The following is a 22,438-nucleotide window of genomic DNA, read 5'->3' as shown; positions in this document are numbered from 1 at the left end:
TAAAAACAAAACCCTAAATTCTTTATACATATTTTTGGTGCTAGGATGAAATACTTAAAAGTAAATAATACTCAAATAGAAGAGCTATACAAAAATTGCTATAAAAATAAAACTCAAAAAACACTTTCAAAAAACAACAACTTAAAATCTAAGAAAACACAAAAATCAGAGGTACATAAAAATAGTTATTTTTTAATTTCTAAAACAAATAAAAAAATAATTATTCACAAAAATAACATAAGATTTACTTCTTTTATATAGTTCAAAATAAAAGTTAGTAAAAAAAACAGAAAAATATTTAACAACTTTTAAGTTTTAAACAATTTAAAAAAAAATTCACTCCGTTTCATCTTCTACATCTGTTTCATCCAGTTGATCTGGAACTAGGTTGTTCATTTTAAGAGATAAATATTCTGCATGATACTCTGGTTTAATAAATCTGTTGCTAAGTTGAAACCTGATGTGAGATCGTGACTAAATATTTCTTCTTCTGCTGCAACGTCTGGTGGTTCCTCAAAGATGATAATGTCATTGCTAAAAGCTTCTGCAATGTTGGCATTATAAATGTCATAAACCTCTAAGGGGAATATAGTGGAATTATTGCCAGTTTGTATATCATTTTGCGCTACTTCGGTATATGGCTTATTTTCATTTAGTAAGACCATTATTTTTTACTTCTGCTATTCATCTGCAACAAAAATATTATGGCATAAACGCCAAAAATCGATCGCCATTTTTAGCTATATAAAACTGATTTGAACTATATGCTGTAGTACAAAAAGAATTGTTCATCACACTAGTACAAAGTTACAATAAAAAATTTTAAAATAAACTTTTCATTTGCGCAATTTTTAAAAAAGAAACCTGCATAAGAATACCATTGAGGAATGGCGCTTGTGTCAACCACGATGTAAATATTTGGTTTTGGCATAAACGCCTCATAGTTTTTAAAGAAATTCAGGGTGTTTACGCTTCAAAAATCAATACAAATTGAAAATATTGCAGAGGTAAGTAATATCATGTTACTTATACTTATCCATAAAAATTGTAAAAATACATACCTTTACTATTATTACTGGACCGAACTGTATACAATGATAATCTTACGGGCACTGGCGGTTGTGTCAATCGGTGTTCACGTCGACCTTCACGTGCGTGACTAGACTGGCGTTTATAAAAACTTTAAACCAATATTACACCTATTTCACTTTGTTTTCGGTTATGCCGCGGTGACTGTCTGGTGCGGAAATTAAAATCCTATTTTTTCGTGCATCTACCTCAAAACTGGTCATTTTGGCGTTTATGCCGTTTTGGCTTGGCAGCGTCGACATTTATATATTATTATATTTATATTTATATATTTATATATTATTATATTATTTTTATTACATATATTTATTACATTTACTATTTACCATAATTTATAGCACATTTTTATTATATCAAATAATATACAACATATTCAAGCGCACATAATAACCATTGACATATTAAGCGTAGATTCAGCATACTCACCAAAAAAGCGAAACGCGGAAACAGCATGGAAACAGTCAATCCGTAATCTATCTATCTCTTTTAACCAAACGATCCCGCGCATGTGACTGACAAAGATGGCTAGACCACTCAATGGCATATCCCTAGCTAAGCCTATCCTTAACATGTCTCTGATAATAACAGTCAAAAGATCAATGAGTCCGTTTCATACAAGTTTTCTTATTTATATTTGTCCTACTCTGTTCTGGAAAAAAGTAGATAATTCATGTAGCCATTCCAACGGTCCGTCGGAAGATCTCTTGATGTTCCATTATAGTATCGAACAAATAGACTATTCTCTCTATTGCTGTTTTTATTTGTTCGTTCCACTGTAATCTAGGATGTCCTTTTCCTCGTTCTATTTGGTTTTCATTTACAAGTTCTCAGCGGTATTCTTGTCTCGTCCATCCTTCGCATATGTCCAATCCAGAGTAATTTTCGTTCTCTATGTCGCTGTCCAATCATTTTATTATCCTTGCGCCTTACGTACTTAAGGCCATCGGTACATAATTCGCAAATATTTTACGGCTATCTCTACTTTTTCTGTCTTTACACGGCAAATTACGTGTAGTAAAATTCACACTGGTATGGATATGTAAACATTACTAGAATGTCATTCTACTTGAAAATGTCATCATTAACTTTAAAGAGATGGCTTTTGAATGTTCTTGGATAACTGTTATTTGTATAATTGCAAATTATTAATTCAATTAATAAATGTGATAATTTTTTTACTAACTATGTATTCAGTGATTGTAATAATTTATCTACTGTACAACAAAAACTAATACTCAATCGAGAAAAGAGGAAAAGTGTTAAAGTGATTTTTTAATAATATATTGTTACTATGGAACGCTTATAATTTTGGATATATTTAACAACAAAATACTTGGATCACAGAATATATCCTGATGTATTCTCTGCTTGGATCTTCCATAAATAATAAACAATAAATAACTTTTTATTAAGTTCACGTTTTAAATCAATTATTTATGAAATGCACCATTTATCAATATTATTTAATCAACATCTCAAAATATTCCCGATGCCATGTCAAATATTTAAAACTGTCACTGTGTTGTCATCATATTCTATTTGACTCAGTGCGTTGTATGACAAAGATAGCGAATGTTCGATTTGAAAAATATCACCACGGACATGGTGTCCATTTTTTTCGAATCCTGAAAAAACTGATAAATATTTTTAAAAAATTTAAACGCAGAATGAAAGACTGAATTATTATCGAGGGCCGAAAGTCCCTTAGAATAAATAAAATGTTTCTTTTGAATGAGATATTTGAAATTAAAGATCACACTACATTTTCTCTTAGTTTTTCATCCCAGTAACTTATTAAAATAAACATTATAGAAGTTTTCAGGGACTTTCGGCCCTCGGTAAGAACGTAATCTTTCATTCTGCGTTTAAATTTTTCAAAAATACTTATTAGTTTCCTCAGGATTCGAAAAAAATGAATCCCCATTTGAATAGCATTGCAACCGAAAATACATACCCACCCCCTTAAGTTGTTTTGTATTGTAATTTAAAATAAATGTACATTTTTAGGACATTGACCAAAATCTCTTACGTCAAATATGCACCAAATTACAGAAAACCCTGTATTTCAAAAATGACTATATCGTAAAATCAGGCGAAGTAAATTCAACGATGTACTTCATAGAAAAAGGTACCATTTGCGTTCTGACAAAACAGGTCGATCACTTGGAAACAACACACGCCGTTCTTCACCCCAGAGATGTTTTTGGAGTGTCTCAAGGATTGAACCTTGAAGAGTATCATCATTTTTGCTACAGAGTCAGTAGCTTAGTGGTTGAGTTGCTGGAATTGAAGTTCGATGATTGGGAGTATTTGCTTGAATTTTTCCCAAGAGATAAAAAGCAGATTTTTGGCAAGCATACTAAGGAATATTACTAAGTGTAATTACTCATTTAATTAGTTAAAAAATATTTACATTCCATTAAACTAGTTTTCTTTCTTAATATATTTATTGTAAATAACCTTCTATAAAGACACTCTAATAAAACTCTACTAATTCGATTCACAGTTTTTAAAAACAAAAAAGATCTTTTAACTGAATGCTTTCATCCTCAAAACATGACACTCGACATCAACACTAGGCTTACCACTACCATGATCCAAAACAGAGGCGTGCGGTCCATGGAAGCGAGGGAAGCACCGCTTCCCTATACTTCTATATAAGAAAATACATATATTATTAATTAGTATTTAATTATCAACACTGTTTTCCTAATCTAAGTAATCTATTATGTAACTAATAGGCATTGAAACATTAAAATTTGATCGCATACGAACGGTCTCAAATAAGCACACAATTCAACGATTCAGTCCGGTCCTGACGGAAGCGCGTCTCAAAATCGCTGCTTGTCATGCATTTGTCCCGTTCAAAAATTGGTCAGGGTTTAATAACCTCACTCGCTAGTCATGTTCCTTTCACGCGAATTTTGCCGCTCGTCGCACGATACGCCTGGAAGCGCTCGTCCGACCGCTTCCGATTCGAAAACGAGATGCGGAGTTTGTTAATGCTGCTATAAGGGGTAGGTATTTAGGTACAAATGGCTCGATTTCAATTTTTTGCTTAATATTTTTACTAATATTTTATTTGACATTTTGAGATTTTTCCTTTTACTGATATTTTATAGTACCTACGACATTTTACAGACGAAGTCAAGTGACATTGCATTTTGTATAAGACAATTTGATGACTTATGATGATTAAAAAAATGAGCTGTTTAAAAATATTTGGGATAAAGCTGAAAATATGGGCTTCGAACCGAAAAGAAAAATAATGATGATTGATATTGTCGGCGAAAGAGAGACCTATCGACGATTATACATCGAAATTTTTGATAATATTCTACAACAAATGAATTATCACTTTGAAAATTTTAAAGAAATAAAATATGTAGAATTATGTAATTTTAATATGTCTAATTATAATTCATTAAAATATCCCACAGAGGTATGTACCTATTTAATTCAGTACGATTAAATTATGATTTTTTTTGATACTCTAGCTTTGCATTCTCAGTTAAATGTCATTTATAAAACACCTGAAATTAGTGATAAAGAAATACTTAGGAATCGGTTGAATTTTTTGAATACTACTGGTTTAAATCAGTCTCTGTGTAAAGTGGGCAAGTTGTGTGAATTAAGTAGTAGGTACTAACTATCCCAGCTACAAGTGCGTCAGTTGAACGAAGTTTTTCAGTATTAAAACGCATCAAAAGGTTTACAATAAATTTTACAAGTGAAGACAGACTTTCCAAGTTAGCCCTATTATCCATTGAAAAAGAGTGCATTTATTAAACAATTATCAGAAAATCCAAAATTTTACGACGATGTTATCGACAAAAAATTTGCATTGGTTGATAAGAGAATAGGACTCAAGTATAAGTAAATAAGTGTCATATTGTTAAAAGTTGTGTGTTATGGAAGGTGATTCGAAATCGGAATAAAAAAAACAATTTTGAATAGAACTCTTCTTTTTAAGTTTAAAGAAACCAAGCCTGGAGCAGGGACTCGACCCTGAGCAAGCAGTACAGATAGATGATAAGTCACTAGATATACGATATACTAAGTCACTAGAGTCACTAACCTGCATTGATCGGGGTAGGATTTCGTTTGTGAGTCCTTGTATCCAGGACTCCCACATAATAAGCACTTTGCTGATAGAGAGCCCATATAGCGCATCAGAGTGCTATCGGAGGGGAAGTGGATAGTATGAAGCATTGGGGCGGGATGGAGTGACGCCCGCTTATAAGAGTAAATCCTCCTTGCCTCAATGAATTTGTATCACCCGAATCTCATTCTCAAGGCGTGTGCATGTCTCTCAGACTGGGTTAAACACTATACCTAATTTTTTGTAGTTCTTGTTTTTAGTCGATATAAGTTAACAGCTAATACATTAGGTATACACCTATTAAGTAGGTATATGTTTTGATCTCGACCCTCGTAAGAAAATATTTGTTAAACCCTTATTGAATCGCTTCCTCTTCCGAAAATGTCACCGCACGCCACTGATCCAAAATATTATATTGAGGTATTTTGGACGCACAGCCAGGAGAACGAAAGGTATGGAGAGATTAGTGGTTAATGGCAAATTAGATGGTAAAAGAACCCGAACAACATCGCCACTCTGATGGTCAAACCAAATAAAGAGCACCACCAGTTACTCTCTGTCTGAGGCAGCACACCATACCCATGAGAGAGAAAAATTGATAACAATTATACGTCAAATTCCATAACGGCACCACATTCTTACGAAGGAATAAAGGGTAGAGGAGGATGAACGCAGTGCAAGCTTATAGTATTTACAATAATATGGAATGCATCGATCAAGCTAAACAAGAATTGTCCTTTTTCGTTTCTTTATATGCCTTGGCCGGTCTATCTGACGTTTTAATCAATCTGACAACTTTTTTAGATCCTGCGCAAATTCAAAGAGTTGGTCGTCACTCCAGGTTGTAACGATCCAAAAAATCTATAAAGTTTTAATTCAAGTATTTCAAATTTCATCCTGTATAAGGTTTCGATTTCAAATCACATTCCGTATAAGGTTTCGATTTGCGTTTTAAAAAATATCTCCCAAAAGAGAAACATTGGAATAAAAAAATCCAATCATTTATTTATATTGATAGCTGTCGCTAGTAAAATTAAAGTGAACAGGAGGAAATAAACTAATCATATGGGATAAATTGTATAAAAGATCGCTAAACATAATGTTTAAAGTTTATTTATAAAATAAAGGTCACAATTTTCACAGAAAATATATTTAGTCCACACATTTGTCTGCATCAACCAAACAACGGTTCTTTACGATTTGTGTGAAGTAGTCGGCGGATTTTCTCTTGATTCTGGGCCTTTCAGGATCATTGAAATCAACTTTGTACATTCCCAAGAATGATCTGTGGAAAATAAGTCATTAGTTTGACAATATATAAATTAAAATAGTGTAAAGTGTAGATATAGTAGAATGTTAATAATGCGAAGCTGAAACGGCCAAAACAATTCGATTCATCACAACATTGAATTGTTATTTTAATATTTTCTCTCTCAATATCTCTCTTCCCCATATGCCTCTTCCAAATCCTACCAACCATCTTCATACCCATCCCACTTGTCTTCCTCTTGGTAATCTTCCTTTGCAAGTCAACAAAAATACAGGTCATAAATTAAATCACATATTCTGGGACCAAAAATAGTTCGATTGAACTCAACTTCCTTAGTACAAATATGCACGTAAAAAAAGTTATAGCTCCTTGAAGTTACAAAATAAAAATCGATTTTTTCCAATATATTGAAAACTATAATAGATTTTTTATTGAAAATAAACATGTGGCATTCCTATTGCAGGAGCATCTTAAAAAAAATAAAAGTGAAATTTGTGAACCCCATAAAAATTTTATGGGGGTTTTGTTCCCTAAACCCCCCCCCCCCCACCAAATGTTTGTGTACGTTCCAATTAAATTATTATTGTGACACCATTAGTTAAACAAACTGTTTTTAAAAGTTTTTTGTCTCTTTGTAATTTTTCGATAAGTCAGTTTTTATCGAGATATTTTAAACATATGTATAATCCAACACAAATTTTTACATGGTAGACCTGGTAATAATATAAAAATTTATTGTGAATTTACATTTTTTAGGTATATTTTGAAACATTAATATCTCGATAAAAAACGTTTATCTAAAAAATACTAAGAGGCAAAAAAGTTTTAAAAACATTGTGTTTAACTAATGGTACCACAATAATAATTTAATTGGAACGTACACAAACATTTGGAGCGTTTAAGGAAACAAAACCCCCATTAAATTTTTATGTAAACATATTATAAAGAAGTCGCAACTCGATAAAAATTGGCTTATCGAAAAAATACTAAGAGGCAAAAAAGTTTTAAAAACATTGTGTTTAACTAATGGTACCGCAGTAATAATTGAATTAGAACGTACACAAAAGTTGGGGGGGGGGGTTAAGGGAACAAAACCCCCATAAAATTTTTATGGGGTGTACAAATTTCACCGTTATTATTTTTTTGACACGTTCCTACCATAAAAATACCACATGTCCATTTTCAATAAAAAATCTCTAATAGTGTTCGATATATTGGAAAAACTCGATTTTCATTTTGTAACTTCAAAGGGCTGTACCTTTTTTTAGGTGCACATTTGTACTAAGGTAAGTTAGGTTCAATCGAACTATTTTTGGTCCCAGAATATGTGATTTAATTTATGACCTGCATTTTTGTTACACCCTGTATATTAAGGTCTTACTTCATGGCAATCATTTTTGAGGTCAATGTTCCATGAATATTATTTTTGTATATTAACTTACATGAAAAACTTCTGCCATTTATGGCAATACAATAAAAAAACATATTTTACTTACTTATATCCACCTCCCCATTCCCAATCGTCAATGATACTCCAGGCAATGTAAGTACTAAGATTGACATTATCTTCATATATAGCATCCAGGCAATTACTGATGTAATCCTAGAAGTAATCAAATGATTATACAGCGTGTCTACTTGAGTTGGAAACATATGGGAAACTTTTTTATTATTAATTTTACGAAAAAAAGTTATTCTTTATAAAAAGTTCTGCATGCCCCAAAACCTAAGATTCAATTATCAGATATCAAATTTTCTCAATATTATACGAGGTATGTCAAAAAATATGAATTTCGGCTAACGGTAAAGTACCTTTATTTCTCTCAATATCGAAAATTCTTATTATGAAAAGTTGTTTGGAAATAAAAACCAAGCTCAAATATGTAATTAGATGCTTCTAATTGGAAAAAAATATTTTCCAAATTTTTCTCAAATTTATTGATACTAACTTCGTTTTTATTCATTACACATACGATAACTCTTTTATTATTACTTTTACGAAAAAAAGGTATTCTTTATAAAAATCTCTGTATGTCCTAAGACCGAAGATTCAACCAACAGATATGACATTTTATTAATTTTATACGAGTTATGTCAAAAAATATGAATTTAACTCAAGAGTAAAGTACCTTTATTTTTCACAATATTGAAAACGGTTATTAAAAAAGTTGTTTAGAATTAAAAACTATGTGTCAATATGCAATTACATCCTTCTAATTGAAATACTGAAATATAAAGGTGCTATAATATTGAGCGAATTTCATATTTTTTGACACACCTCGTATAAAATTAATAAAAGTTGATATATCATGGTTGTGTCTTAGATTTTAGACCATGCAAAGTTTTTTATGAAGAATAACTTTTTTTCGTAAAATGAATAATAAACGAGTTATGATATTTGTAATAATTAAAAACGATGTTGGGTATCCATAAATTTGAGAAAAATATTTTTTTTTCAATAAGAAGCATGTAATTGCATATTTCATCTTAGTTTTTAATTCCAAACAACTTTTTATCGTAAGAATTTTCGATATTGAGAGAAATAAAGGTACTTTACCCTTAGCCGAAATTCATATTTTTTGACATACCTTGTATAATATTGAGAAAATTTGATATCTGATAATTGAATCTTAGGTTTTGGGGCATCCAGAACTTTTTATAAAGAATAACTTTTTTTCGTAAAATTAATAATAAAAAAGTTTTCCATATGTTTCCAACTCAAGTAGACACGCTGTATATTTACGTGCATGGCTGGCATTACAAAACTTAACACAAAAAATTAAAAGTAGCAATTTTGGTATGTTACTGAGAAGGAAATTCGATACTTACTCTAAAATAGTCAACCCTATGGTCGTCTTCCAAAACTCCAGTGTTATCAGATAAACCATTTTCAGTAATGATAATCTCCTGGTCATTGTATGTATCCTTCAACCAAACAAGAAGTTTCCTTAATCCCCATGGAACAATCTAAAATATACCATGACACATTAAAATTATGACCATTTTAAATTTCTAAATATATCACATCACATAACAAAAGGTTATGAGTACAACAAAAGGCACCTTGCGGTGTTTTACTTGCAGAAGATATTGATAGCGAGGCTGCTAATCTTATGCACCAAGCGCTAAACACCTTCCAACCTTGTTTACCAGAATGTAGAACATTACCTTCTGTTTCTTTTAATGATTTTTGGAAAATATAAGTCATTTTCTTTTTCTAATATTATTTTTCTGTGTATATTGGTCATCCCCTTCGCCGTTTTCTCGTTTCTGGAGTATTGTCATGCAGAACCTGTCTAGCAGTATCTCTGGTTTTATGATGTATGGCCAATTCATTTTTATCAGTTGCCAATGTCCATATATCTTGTCCAATGCTTCTGTAAGTTTCGTCATCTAGTCCATGACATGACGATAAGCCATATTGTAACACATATCCTTGTCAAACTAAATATACTCAGTGGCGGCTCGTATCACTTTAAGTAGATAGTGCCAGAAGCCAGAATTCGGGCAGCTGCCTAAATTTTTAGTGACGGGTTCACAATATTGTCAAAAAAGGTATAAAATAGAAATTAAAAAAAAATAGGTACTGATACTTTTACATTATGTAGGTATACGTCATTTCTGGGGTGTCAAGAAATTTAAACATTTAAAATGCATTCAGTGATTGATTTGACATCATGTCCGTCCAACAAGTAAAATTTCCAAAATCTCTCAACTTATCGCCCTTTACACAAATATCGGAAAACTATAACTGAAATTCACCAGCGACGCGACGTCTGTCGATTCAAAGCTAAGATGCACTGAAGGAGTTCATTTTGTGTTGTTTTGATGTACATGCTTTTAAAGATTTGGAACTTTGAATATGAACCTAAGTCGTTGTCTAATTCGGCTAACATTGAACAGTTCCATCAAGATGCCTCTATTTTCTGAATTTTCCTTTTCGTTTCGATTTCTCAAAACTAACTCAAAAGCTCCACAAAACCATATAGATATAATTTTTAATTTGATTTAAAACATATCGATTATTTATCCACTTCTTGTTCATTGTGTTTAATTAGACTATCACGATAAGCTGAATTTAACTCGGGTTTTATTAAAAATTAAAAATTTTTAAATTACTTAAAAATATAATGGTTTATAATAAAAAGTTTAATCATTAAAAATGTAATAATTATAAATACAAAAAACGAGCGAGCCAGCGCGTAAAAAAACTCGAAAATATAATGTACTACCCTGTACGTGAATCTTTTTGCATCTACGATCCACTACTCACTATAATCATAGTAAAAAATATTAGATCCTCCTTGTCGAGCCAGGCACGAGTAGTCTCATTTAAACGTGTATTAAAAGTGCAATATAGAACTATCTCTGTCACTTACATACAATGCCCGTAAAATCTTTCTCTTTTCAGCCGAGCCATCTAAGCTTTTGGCACGATGCGATCATCCCATCCGCTGTAAGTGGCGAGGGTTGTACTACACTGCACAGTTGCCAGATTTTATATAATTTATAAAGAGAAAAGAAATACGCACAAAAAATGAACGGGCAATAAAACGGTTTAAAGATGTTTCTGCATAGAAATAAGGAAGTGCCATGGCTCCATGGCACTACCTCACCGGCCGCCACTGAATATACTTACCGAGAACCAGTCTCCATCGCCTTTTGGCCATTCTGGTCTAGCCCATTCCATAGCACTGATATCAGATCCAAAACTGGGATTTCCAATGGGTGCCTCATTGGTTCCGTTAGCCATATGAGTTGCGTAGTGGTTCAGAGCAACGAAGTCTCCGGTGCCCTTGATGTAATCGATTTCTTCTTGGGTCCAAGCTGGAAGACGCGACTGTTTGAATCCTTCCTTCTCACTGCGCATGGCTACACGGTCTTTGACGAGTTTGGGCCAATCTCCGTTGAAGATGGGGTTACCGTATAGACCGAACTGCAACAGATTAATTGATATTCATTAAGAATGCTCCTTCGAGGACATTTATAGTTTCAAATTAAATTTAGCTTCATCTACTTACACCAAATTGTAGCAATCTTTCAGCTGCATCTTTATCTGCATCACTATCACTGCCGGGTTCAAACCAAAGTGTATCGATTACCATAGAGACTTTTCCTAGAAGAAATAAAATTTGATATAAAAGTAAAGTTAACTCTTTATTTTAATAAATCTCTGACTGTCATCAAACTAAGGACTCATCGATTGAGTCTTGTTAGGGAGCCAACTACCTCCCTTGAGTAAAATTACAATTTGGGAGGTAGTGCAGGTCCTCACAGGGGTTGGTTACACTAACCTTGCGAGATACCAAACAGTCCAAGACTGTCAAACATACGTGTATCCCAGGTGTGAGCGACTGTCCAGCCTTTGTTAACGCGAGGCAGAACAGGTTCCACTTTCACCAAACAACTCTCCTGGATTCAGCAATAAGACTTATTCCCCATCAGTTTGAGCAGATACCCATTCCAATATTTACCAGCCTACCTCCGTTGGCAGTGGATACTGTCGAAACGTCATCTGACGAACTACAGACTAATACATTTAAGGGAAGCGACAGTGATTTTGAAAGGGATTCAACACGTTCTGAACGCTTTACTTAGGGCGAGCTAAATGATCTTATTAGAGATTTAAACCTTCCAAAGGAATCTTTCGGATTGCTTGCCTCCACACCAAAAAAGGCAAACAATCTCCTTCACCCGGGCATCAAAATTACATACTACCATAACAGAGATAAAGATCTTGTGTCGTTTTTTGTAACAGTATAATATATTGAAGGGCGGTTAGAAAAAAAGGGTATATCAGAGTATACACCAGATCACTGGCGTTTGTTTATAGACAGTTCCAAACGAAGATTAAAGTGTTCCCTTCTACGTAATGGCAACAAATATTGAAGTATACCAATTGGGCATTCCATAAAAATGAAGGAAGAATATAAAACAATATCGCTTTTTAAAAACATACTCTTCTAAATATGCACTTCACCTTCTAGATCATAATCATTCTTTTAATGAAAATTTTCAAATTCTGCATATCCAAAATAAAGGCCTTAAGCTATCTTTATTAGAATCTACGGAAATTAATAAATTAAAAAATACAGATAAAATTCTGAATGACCAATTCGAGACAAACAGCTCCCCACTCCTCAACCTCTTCAGTTAAAGACTTTAAAAAGGCAAACCCATAGTAATCTAAATCACTTGAGAAAGGCACTCTGCCAAAACAGCTGTAGTTACTTAGTTATAATAAATTTTGTGGAAGTATAGAAAACAAACGTTTTCAGTGTTTTATTGTTAGACAATATCGCTGGTGCTAAAAAACATCAACTATGAGTAGTATGACCAACATCATTGGACAATCTGTATTAATTTCAAGATGGTAAACTTTAATTCTAGGACAACGAAGTGGCTGTACAAAATATCCTTGTTTCTTGTGTCTTTGGGATAGGATAGGAGGGCTAAGGACCAATACTGGATTAGAATAAAATTACCTTCTAGAGATGCTTTATTTCAAGAGCAAGCTAACGTAATTAACGAAGCATTAGTCGAACGAGAGAAAATTATTGAAGGCTTATGAAACAATTGGTGAGGGCCTTAGACCAGAATGTTACTGATTTTAAATACTTGACAAAACCAAACAAGATAGACAGTGTAAGAAGAAACTACGTACCTCCTTGTGATGCTTTGTAGTTATCATTATAATTATGATAAGCCTTTGCGTGAGCCAAAAGCACGTTTCTGGCACAGGTATACTCTCCAACGCCACTGGAAACAACACCTGGCGCGAAGTAACCATCTCCGTAACCTGCATGGCACACTTGTTTGGGCTCGTTGATGGTGATCCACCACGTGACATCGTCACCGAAGAGTTTGAAGGAAACGTCGGCGAAGGCGGCGAATAGATCGACGACGGTTTCGTTGAGCCAACCTCCGAAGTCGTCTTGGAGCTGTTGGGGCAAGTCCCAGTGGTAAAGGGTAGCCATTACTTGGATTCCTAAATAAAGAAACATTTTGTTGAATAGTTCAATAAATAAATTAACTAATAAAAGGGTGTTCCGCCCCTTGGAACAAAAGTCCTCGAGTGCTGTAGAAGAATTTGTTAAGAAAATAAAGAGAGATAATAATCGAATATTCATATAGTCTAGTTATGGATCCGGCTCGAAGGACCAAATAGAGAATATATGAATATTCGATTATTATCTCTCTTTATTTTTTTTTTAATTATAAAATTATAAATTTATAAGTAGACTGTAATATTATTTAAGTTATTTACAATTATTAATGGAAATACATGTGTACACTTTCAGAGTCTTGAATCAAATGAATGATCTTGTCTTCTACATCACTCGAGAGCTTCCGAAGATTAGCCGACATCGGAACTTCCAAGTGTGCTGTTGAGACCTATTATTTTGATCTAAGGGACTGAACAAGACTATTGGGAACCGCAATGCACTACTGAGCTTGATTAAAAAAGATTTTTTCTCATAAAATAGAACAATCTGTATTTGCTATGTATATGTACTCACCGTTCTGTTTGCATTCGGCCAATAAGTTTTTGTAGTATTGTACACCAGCTGCATTGGGTTCAGCAGTTGGGTATCCTGTTGGGTAGATTCTAGCCCACGAGATGGATAAACGGTAAACGTCAAGACCCATCTCCTTGATTAAACGTACATCTTCTTTGTACTAAAAATAAACCACATTATACTCCATTTGAAAATGATTGATAATAACAGAAATATACTAGTCTAACAAGCTATCACAAAGACTCATTAAACTTGAGTTCAACGGAATGGTATTGTTCGAGGCGTGAAATTCCATAAACATGTGATCTACCTATTTTATGAAATTATCCCTTGTTTATATAATTTCACACCTCGAACAGTATCATCCCGCTGAACTGATTATTCATGCGTCTCTTATATAGATGGTAATATTATAAAAACATTGATCTAACTATATCTACCTTGTGGTATGAATCAGCGGCTACAGCAGGCGTCGACCTATCGGAAATCATCTCTGGACGAACCTTAGACCAACGATCCCAAATGTGTTCTCCTTTGCCGTCTTCTTCCCAGGCTCCTTCTATTTGAGCCGCAGCATTGGCTACACCAAGTTTGAAACTGGGGGGAAAACGTCTTGGGTTGGTGTCGGCGTTTTGAGCAAGACTAGAAGAACAATTTACAATATAGAATACAATTTAAGCAGATGTTATAAAAGTATTCGTACAACAATGTACAAACTACAGGGCTATAAAACTGCTTAGCCACACCATGAAAATATGGGAAAGAGTAGTTATTGATAGACGGATACGTGAAGAGACCGAAATATCCGAGAATCAATTTGGCTTTATGCAGGGCAGATCAACAACAGCTGCAATTTTCATTATAAGGCAGTTGATGGAAAAATACAGGAGTAAAGAAACAAACGCTCATATGGTATTCATTGATCTTGAGAAAGCATATGATAGAGTTCCTCGAGAGATTCTGTGGTGGGCACTCAATAAGAAAGGAGTCCCTGGTGAATATGTAAAGATTGTGAGGGATATGTATGAGGAAATAACGACTAGTGTTAGGACAGGTGTGGGAGTGACTGATACATTTCATGTGAAAGTAGGATTGCACCAAGGCTCTGTGCTTAGTCCGTATTTATTCTCATTAGTTTTGGACCAGTTAACAGCGAAACTACAGGGTAATATTCCATGGTGCTTAATGTATGCTGATGATGTCGTGTTAGTAGGAAATAGTGAAAGAGACTTAGAACAAAAACTGGAACAGTGGAGGCAAGCTCTGGAGGAAAAACTTAGTAGGACTAAAACAGAGTATTTGGAATGTTCATTTAAAGATGGAGTTACTACAAATAAAATGGTACCTTTGGATGGTGAACTGATTGTAAAAAGCAATAGTTTTAAGTACCTGGGATCGGTATTACAGAGTAATGGAGAAATAGATGGAGATGCATGCAGTAGAATTAGGGCTGGATGGATGAAGTGGAAAGAAGCGAGTGGTGTGTTGTGTGACAGAAAAATTCCAATGAAGCTAAAGGGAAAATTCTATAAAACAGCCATAAGACCGGCTATGATGTACGGAACTGAATGTTGGGCAGTGAAAAAGAAAGAGGAACAACGAATGCATGTGGAGAAAATGAGAATGCTTAGATGGATGAGTGGAGTGACAAAGAAGGATAAAATTAGAAATGGATATATTAGGGGAAGTCTAGGTGTGGCACCAATTGTTGCCAAAATGAGAGAGCATAGGTTAAGATGGTTTGGTCATGTTCAACGTCGAGACGTTAATCACCCAATACGAAGAATAGCTGAAGTGCAGATTCCTGGAAGGAGTAGGAGAGGAAGACCAAAGAAGACCTGGGGGGAGACGATAAGGCAGGACATGTTGGTAAAGGGGATTAACATTGATATGACCCAAGATAGAATTGTGTGGAGAAATGCAATTAGGGAAGCCGACCCTGCATAGGGATAAGGCAAAGAGAATGATGATGATGTTATAAAAGTATTCGTGTATAACTGAAATAAAATCCTAACAAATAGAATTTGTGGGTATGTAGTAAGTAAATGCAAGTTTTTCTATAAATGATTTTTTCTTCTTGCAGTACCGCCTCCTATCGGAGGTTGGCTACTTTGGTTAATTATTATAACTTATGGTTAATTTTTTACGTAAAAGCATATGAATTTAAGATTCCAACATTTCAAAAATTTAATAGGAAGTATAAGTAATTTTGCGAATACCAAAGGGTACCCCCCGTTAAGATAGGCAAAATGCCCTCACTCCCAGAATTCAATTTTATTAATTTTTTTACGTTCTATGCAACTAAAAAATGAGATAACGCGGATTTTTAGCTCGCCACCCCCCTTACCCCTCCCCCCACAGCCAAAAACGTAGATTTTTAGATTTAATTTTTTTTAGTTAGGTTTCAATTGATATAAAAATTTCAAAAAATTCACAAGTGTAGCTGAGGCTTTTACAAAACATGTCCATTTTTTATAGACCCATAGGTCGAGCGTACATAACCTCAAATTTTTTTTTAACTTTTTTAAAACCTATAACTTTTTTTTGGAGGGGGCTGCAGGTCCAATTTTTTTTGCATTTTGTGTATTTTATCAAAAGCTATCTCTATGATTTTTTTCAGATTTTTTCGTCAGGTGCGCCATTTTTAAAAATTAAGAAAACTGTTTTTTTAGGGGGTTTTTGAAGATTTTCTCCATTTTATAGACTGCAACATAGATCAACTCAAGGTTTTGTTAATAGATTATGTATAATTTAAAATAACTGAGTATATTAGGATATTCAAAAATTGGGCGAAACACTTTTAAACCCCCCAAAAACCATGTTTTTTTAAAGTTTTGTAAGAATTTTTGCGGATCTAATTATATTTTTTGTGGTCGATACAGCCTGAATATTTTTTTTACGTTCTATATGATTTAAAAAAATTAGGACTTACCGCAATTTTAGCCCACTTCCCCTATTTCCCCTCCCCCACAGGCAAAAATATCAATTTTTCGATTTTTTTCTAAGTTGGTTTGCAATTAAATTATGAATGTTATTCTGAAGCTATTTCTTTGGGGCATTTTTGTAATTAACTATTCTAAATGTTCATTTTTTAGTTAAATTGTGGCTTATTTCCCATTTAGAATATCTAGTTAATAATTATTAAATTATAAATTACAAAAAATTCACACGCACAGCTGAGGCTTTTACAGAACATCTATTTTTATGGACCCGATGGTTGAGTGTAAGTACATTATTATAACCTCTTTTTTTTGTTTTTTAATACGTATATATTTTTTTGGTGATGGATTTATGTCTATTTTTTTTTGTGTTTTGTGTATTTTATCAAAAACTATATTTCTGACTTTTTTCAGATTTTTCCGTAAGGTGCGCCATTTTCAAAAATCCGCAAAACTGGTTTGTTCGGTGGTTTTTAGGGATTTTCTCCATGTTACAGACTTCAAAATAGATTAATTCAAGGTTTTTTTTATAGGTAATGTAGGTATAATTTGAAATAACTGAGTTTTTAGGGATATTTTGTATAATTTTCTATTGAATAAACTTAAAAACAACGTGCTAGTTTTCACAATCATAAACTTGTCAGGATGGCACGTTTCACAATTAAAATTAAGTTTCACAATTAAAACTTCCCCTGTTTCCATACCTACATCAAAGTTTGTCCGACTAGACACCGTTAAACTATTCAGATATTTTCAGCTCGCTATTAATCAAAAATAATTTCAAATTTTTGCAATATTTTTATCTAAAGTAAAGATGTCATTGTGATATCTTTTGGGTAGGATACAAAAAACAAAAATAAAACAGAATAATCAATTTTTTGTTCTTTGTTAGTGTGTATTTAGTAGGTACCCTAATATTACCTTCCATTATACATATTCTAATTATTCAAACATGTGCTTGTACCATCTACATAACCTATATCTCTGCTCTGCCTATTATAATGTCATTTTGATTCACGTTTACTGCTACGTAAAACACCATAAAAAGAATAAGGAAAGTATTACCAACATATAGCTCCGTATATACTCGTAGAGTATTCGGAGAGTATATTTGTTGGTATAACACTTCAGTTCTAAAGTCTTTATCGCTGTCTTCGTCTATTACAGGTATAACGTCTGTATTGTCAAAGAGTTTTTTAAGATATTCTGCTGGCTTGATGATTTTTGTAAAATATCTTCCATGCGATAAATATTATATTATGGCAGCTAATTACATGCGAACAACAGCCTATGGTCATGTTGCCGTTTGCACAACTCGCATCTACAACAGTATCTATCGTTTAATGTTTTCCGAACCATCTTAGTTTGGCTCATAATGCAAATATTCCATGCTGCATGCTTGTCCCCATTAGGTAAATTATTTCGATTTATTTTTTTGCACAAACTTATTCAAAAACAGGTCCTTATAACAAATCCACATGGTGCCAAGCAGTACCGCGGTCGGAAAATTGTTAAACAATTTTTTAAACGAATTCAAAAAATCAATTTTTTCACTTAGAACAAATTTGTTTTAGATTCTCTGGTTCAACCTGAGCAAAAAAGGTATCTTGTGATTTTTCTATAAAATTGACTGTTGTCGAGTTACATGCAATTTAAAATTTTAAAAACGCGAAAATGGCCATTTTCAAGGCTTAATAACTCGATTAAAAATTATTATTATAAAACTCATAAAGTGACAAACTCAAAGTTTAAAGCCCCCCACCTGCAGGAGCCTGAAGAAATTTTTGTCATTATTTTATTACTATTATTTTTAATAATTATAAATGAGCGCTAACCCGTATTGAACCGGCCGTCCGCGAGAGAGATGTAAATTCATTGGACGTTTTAAAAAAATATCGATTGGATGTCAAAAATGCGTTTTAAAAAAATAAAAAAGGAATTTTGAGGTTATATGTATTGTACACTCGACCTACGGGTCTATAAAAAATAGATATGTTTTGTAGAAGCCTCATAAAAATTTTAAACTAATTGCAACTTAACTAAACAAAAAAAAAAAAGAAAAATTGACTTTTTTGTGGGGACAGGGGAGGGGGTAGTGGGCTAAAAATGCGATTAGTCTTATTTTTAATCACATATAACGTAAAAACATGAAAAAAAATATTCAGGCTCTATCGATCTCAAAAAAATATAATTAGACCCGCAAAAATCCTTACAAAACTTTAAAAAAACATGGTTTTTGGGGGGGTTTAAAAGTGTGCACAATTTTTGAATATCCGAATATACTCAGTTATTTTAAATTATACATAATCTATTAACAAAACCTTGAGTTGATCTATGTTGCAGTCTATAAAATGGAGAAAATCCCCAAAAACCCCCTAAAAAAACAGTTTTCTTGATTTTTCAAGATGGCGCACCTGACGGAAAAATCTGAAAAAAATCAGGAAGATAGCTTTTGATAAAATATACAAAATGCAAAAAAAATTGGACCTGCAGCCCCCTCCAAAAAAAAGTTATAGGTTTTTAGAAAGTTAAAAAAAATTTTGAGGTTATGTAAACTCGACCTATGGGTCCATAAAAATGGACATGTTTTGTAAAAGCCTCAGCTACATTTGTGAATTTTTTGAAATTTTTAAATCAATTGGAACCCAACTAAAAAAAAATTAATCTGAAAATCTACGTTTTTGGCTGTGGGGGAGGGGTAAGGGGGGGTGGCGAGCTAAAAATCCGCGTAATCTCATTTTTTAGTTGCATAGAACGTAAAAAAATTAATAAAATTGAATTCTGGTAGTGAGGGCATTTTGCCTATCTTAACCAACGTATCCTTTGTTTGTTTAGCTGGGTTTATTAATGGTATCAAGAACAAAGCGATAAATATTTGTTTGAATTAGATTATTTTATATGGTAAAAGTTTCTTTTGGACAGTTATGCCCACAGAATTTAATTGATAAATTTACAGAACATTGCTTTTGATAATAAAGGTAATTGTATGTTTTTATTTATGATTTTTCTATTTATTTCCTTTTCCTATTTTATCCCGATAAGGATCAACTAAGAGATACTGAAACCACGAGAGAAGATAAGTATAACATAAGATAATTTAGACATTTTTTTATATTATAAAAAGGCACCCTGAGATTCTTTCTTAATTTTTATGTATGATTTGCGTTAATTAAATAATTGATCAAGTAAATAATAATTAATATAAAAGTAATAGAAAGCAGATTATAACAATACATTTTAGGATACATATTATATTATGAAGTAAGGGGTTTTTTCCCTTACTGTACATACAGTAGGGGTGATAAGATTGCCCCCTGTAGTACTTTACCTTCTGGGGCTCAAATAGAAGAAGACCCGCTGTTTCTATGTAAGAAACAAGACAATATACACATAATTAAAACACAGAACAGACGCAGACGACTAGTTCTTTTAGTATTTTAGAACATATCGATCTACTAAAAACTGAAGACGCTGAGAGAGATTTAAAGGAAGAGAAAGAAATACAAAGATGACAAATCCTGGCAGATACATCGAGGAAATAAAGAGGAATTCAACCATTACCAAATAATGTACAATAACTGAATTGTCAAAATTTGAAACTGTTTACATAATAATAAATAGGACCGATGTCTAAGAAAATGCAATAAAAACAGCCCAATGGCATGTATATTTCAATAATTCATTTCTTGTTACGTATAGGGATAACAAAGGAAGCATTATATGAGGCATATAGGTAATATAGGAGGTATAGCAAGACCGCAAAAAAATGGATCGACGACCCATAGGGGAGGCCTATGTCCAGAACTGGATTAGAATAGGCTGATAAAAAAGAACATAGGGATAATTCAGGGAATCAAATTTATAGTAAAAATGATAAGAAGCGGCAAAAAGTCACGTAAACAATGATTAGCCAAAAAGCCATTGTCATTTGAATAAAATATGGATGAACTAACATATAATTACTTTTTAAATCAAATACATATGACATGAATGTTACTTACCAAACGCCCAATAGCAAGGCAAATAAAAACACCTTCATTGCGATGAACTCACTCAATATTTTACTAGTTTTGCAAGTTTATATAGAAAATTGGTATTGTTTATTAGAAAGTACCAAATATTTTATCTTGAGAGGGCTATTTAAGAGATTATCGTGTTACATAAATTATTATTTTGAAGGGTTCTGTTTACATTGACCTAGAAATTTTGTTCGGGAAATGTACTAGAATATGAGCGGTACTTACAAATATGTAGGTACCTACTCAATATATTTTCTTAATATCTAGACAAAGGTAAAAGGAAAATAACATCTTCCAATGAAGATGTTCATAAAATGATGAATCCAGAACGTCTGCCCATGAACATCATAGAGGAGAAAAACAGAACATTTTGCCCATATCATGTTGGCTACCATATTAGTCCTGGATCCCGTGCACCAAAACAAAGTTGATTAATAGCAAGCTGAAAATTTGTTAAGTTACCGTTTCATTAAACTCTCATGCAAAAATCAGACTACTATTTTTAATCACCAATATAATTCCTGTCATTTGACATGTTCTTCTTGTTGGACTGATTAAAATGCCCAGTTGATGATAAATACCAGTTTGATTTTTGCATGGGCGTTTAATGAAACGGTAACAAATCAATTGGAAGTTCTGTCCGACAAAATACAGAGGTAAGAATTTTAGTCCATTCTTTCACGGTTTTTGCTCTAAATTTTAAAGAACCGCTTGGATTGACATGAAATTTGGCATACGTATAGCTTACATGTCAAAGAAAAAAAGTGATATTGTGCCGATGTGTGCTTTTGCCCTGGGGATGACTTTCACCCCCTTATGGGGTTGAAAACATATATGTCCAAAATAAGTCCGGAAATGGATAAACTGACTAATTTTAAGTAACTTTTGTTCTATAGAGCTTTTTCGCCAAGTCAACACTTTTCGAGTTATTTGCGAGTGAATATGTTCATTTTTTAACAAAATAACCACATCTTTAGACGGTTTTTCGCAAATAACTCAAAAAGTAAGTATTCTGTCGAAAAAAACGTTCTTAGCAAAAATATAGCCTATAAAAAAGTAAAAAAAAATGGTGTAAGCGTTACGTCTCTGGATCTCGTAGAACCAGAGTTATAGCCAATGAAAAATATATTCATATTCACCAAATTTCAAATATAATACTTCGACGTAAAATATCCAAAAAATTAAGCACTTTTTGGGAAAAATCAATTTTAACTTTTTTAAACTGTTTAAAAAAAGCTTTATTTCTGTTTTTACAAAAAGTTTATACCTTTAAATTTAAGCAAGTTACGCTCAAAATAAAGTTGGTCCCTTTTGTTTTTGCAAAAAAAAATCGGGAAGACCACCACCTAATTAGCCACTTAAATGAAATTAATCGTTACCTCTCCACAAATTATTTTACTTATGTTGTGTTTATATTATGATCTGTAAGTTTCATCGATTTAAAGTGCTTATTTTTGAAAAAATTTGGTTTAAAAGTAAAATTTTTAAAAATTTAAATT

At 32.8% G+C, this 22,438-nt stretch overlaps 2 protein-coding genes across 2 annotated transcripts in view; one reads left to right on the top strand and one right to left on the bottom strand.

Moving 5' to 3' along the window:
• LOC114332247 (uncharacterized) overlaps positions 1–3,589 on the top strand; it is a 42,288-nt gene extending 38,699 nt beyond the window's left edge. Inside the window, exon 19 of the mRNA XM_050661181.1 lies at positions 3,097–3,589. Coding sequence (XP_050517138.1) covers positions 3,097–3,465 — 369 coding nt within the window. The 3' untranslated portion in view covers positions 3,466–3,589. The remainder of the gene's footprint in view (positions 1–3,096) is intronic.
• A 2,699-nt stretch (positions 3,590–6,288) lies between these two features.
• Positions 6,289–21,037, bottom strand: LOC114332246 (myrosinase 1). Its single transcript, XM_028282006.2, has 9 exons — positions 20,922–21,037; positions 14,422–14,623; positions 13,982–14,141; positions 13,126–13,449; positions 11,483–11,577; positions 11,101–11,397; positions 9,291–9,428; positions 7,958–8,064; positions 6,289–6,476 (listed from the first exon to the last, which is right to left on the bottom strand). Exons 1-9 carry the CDS (start codon positions 20,957–20,959, stop codon positions 6,344–6,346), a joined length of 1,494 nt encoding a protein of 497 aa, XP_028137807.2. The 5' UTR covers positions 20,960–21,037; the 3' UTR covers positions 6,289–6,343.
• Between the last annotated feature and the right edge of the window lie 1,401 nt (positions 21,038–22,438).

The sequence above is a fragment of the Diabrotica virgifera genome, chromosome 9 (genome assembly GCF_917563875.1).
Source record: "Diabrotica virgifera virgifera chromosome 9, PGI_DIABVI_V3a".
In the NCBI taxonomy this organism is placed as follows: Eukaryota; Metazoa; Arthropoda; class Insecta; order Coleoptera; family Chrysomelidae; genus Diabrotica; species Diabrotica virgifera.
This window is presented reverse-complemented; position numbering and strand designations above follow the sequence as displayed.

What these genes read in the sequence shown, in the direction of transcription:
- LOC114332246 (XM_028282006.2), bottom strand. Translation starts at nt 20,959, where the DNA reads ATGAAGGTGTTTTTATTTGCCTTGCTATTGGGCGTTTG. An exon ending in CTACAAAGCATCACAAGGAG is followed by an intron (nt 11,578 to 13,125) that starts GTACGTAGTTTC and finishes TATTTCTTCTAG; the next exon opens with GAAAAGTCTCTATGGTAATC. An exon ending in GCGATGGAGACTGGTTCTCG is followed by an intron (nt 9,429 to 11,100) that starts GTAAGTATATTC and finishes GGTATATTTTAG; the next exon opens with ATTGTTCCATGGGGATTAAG.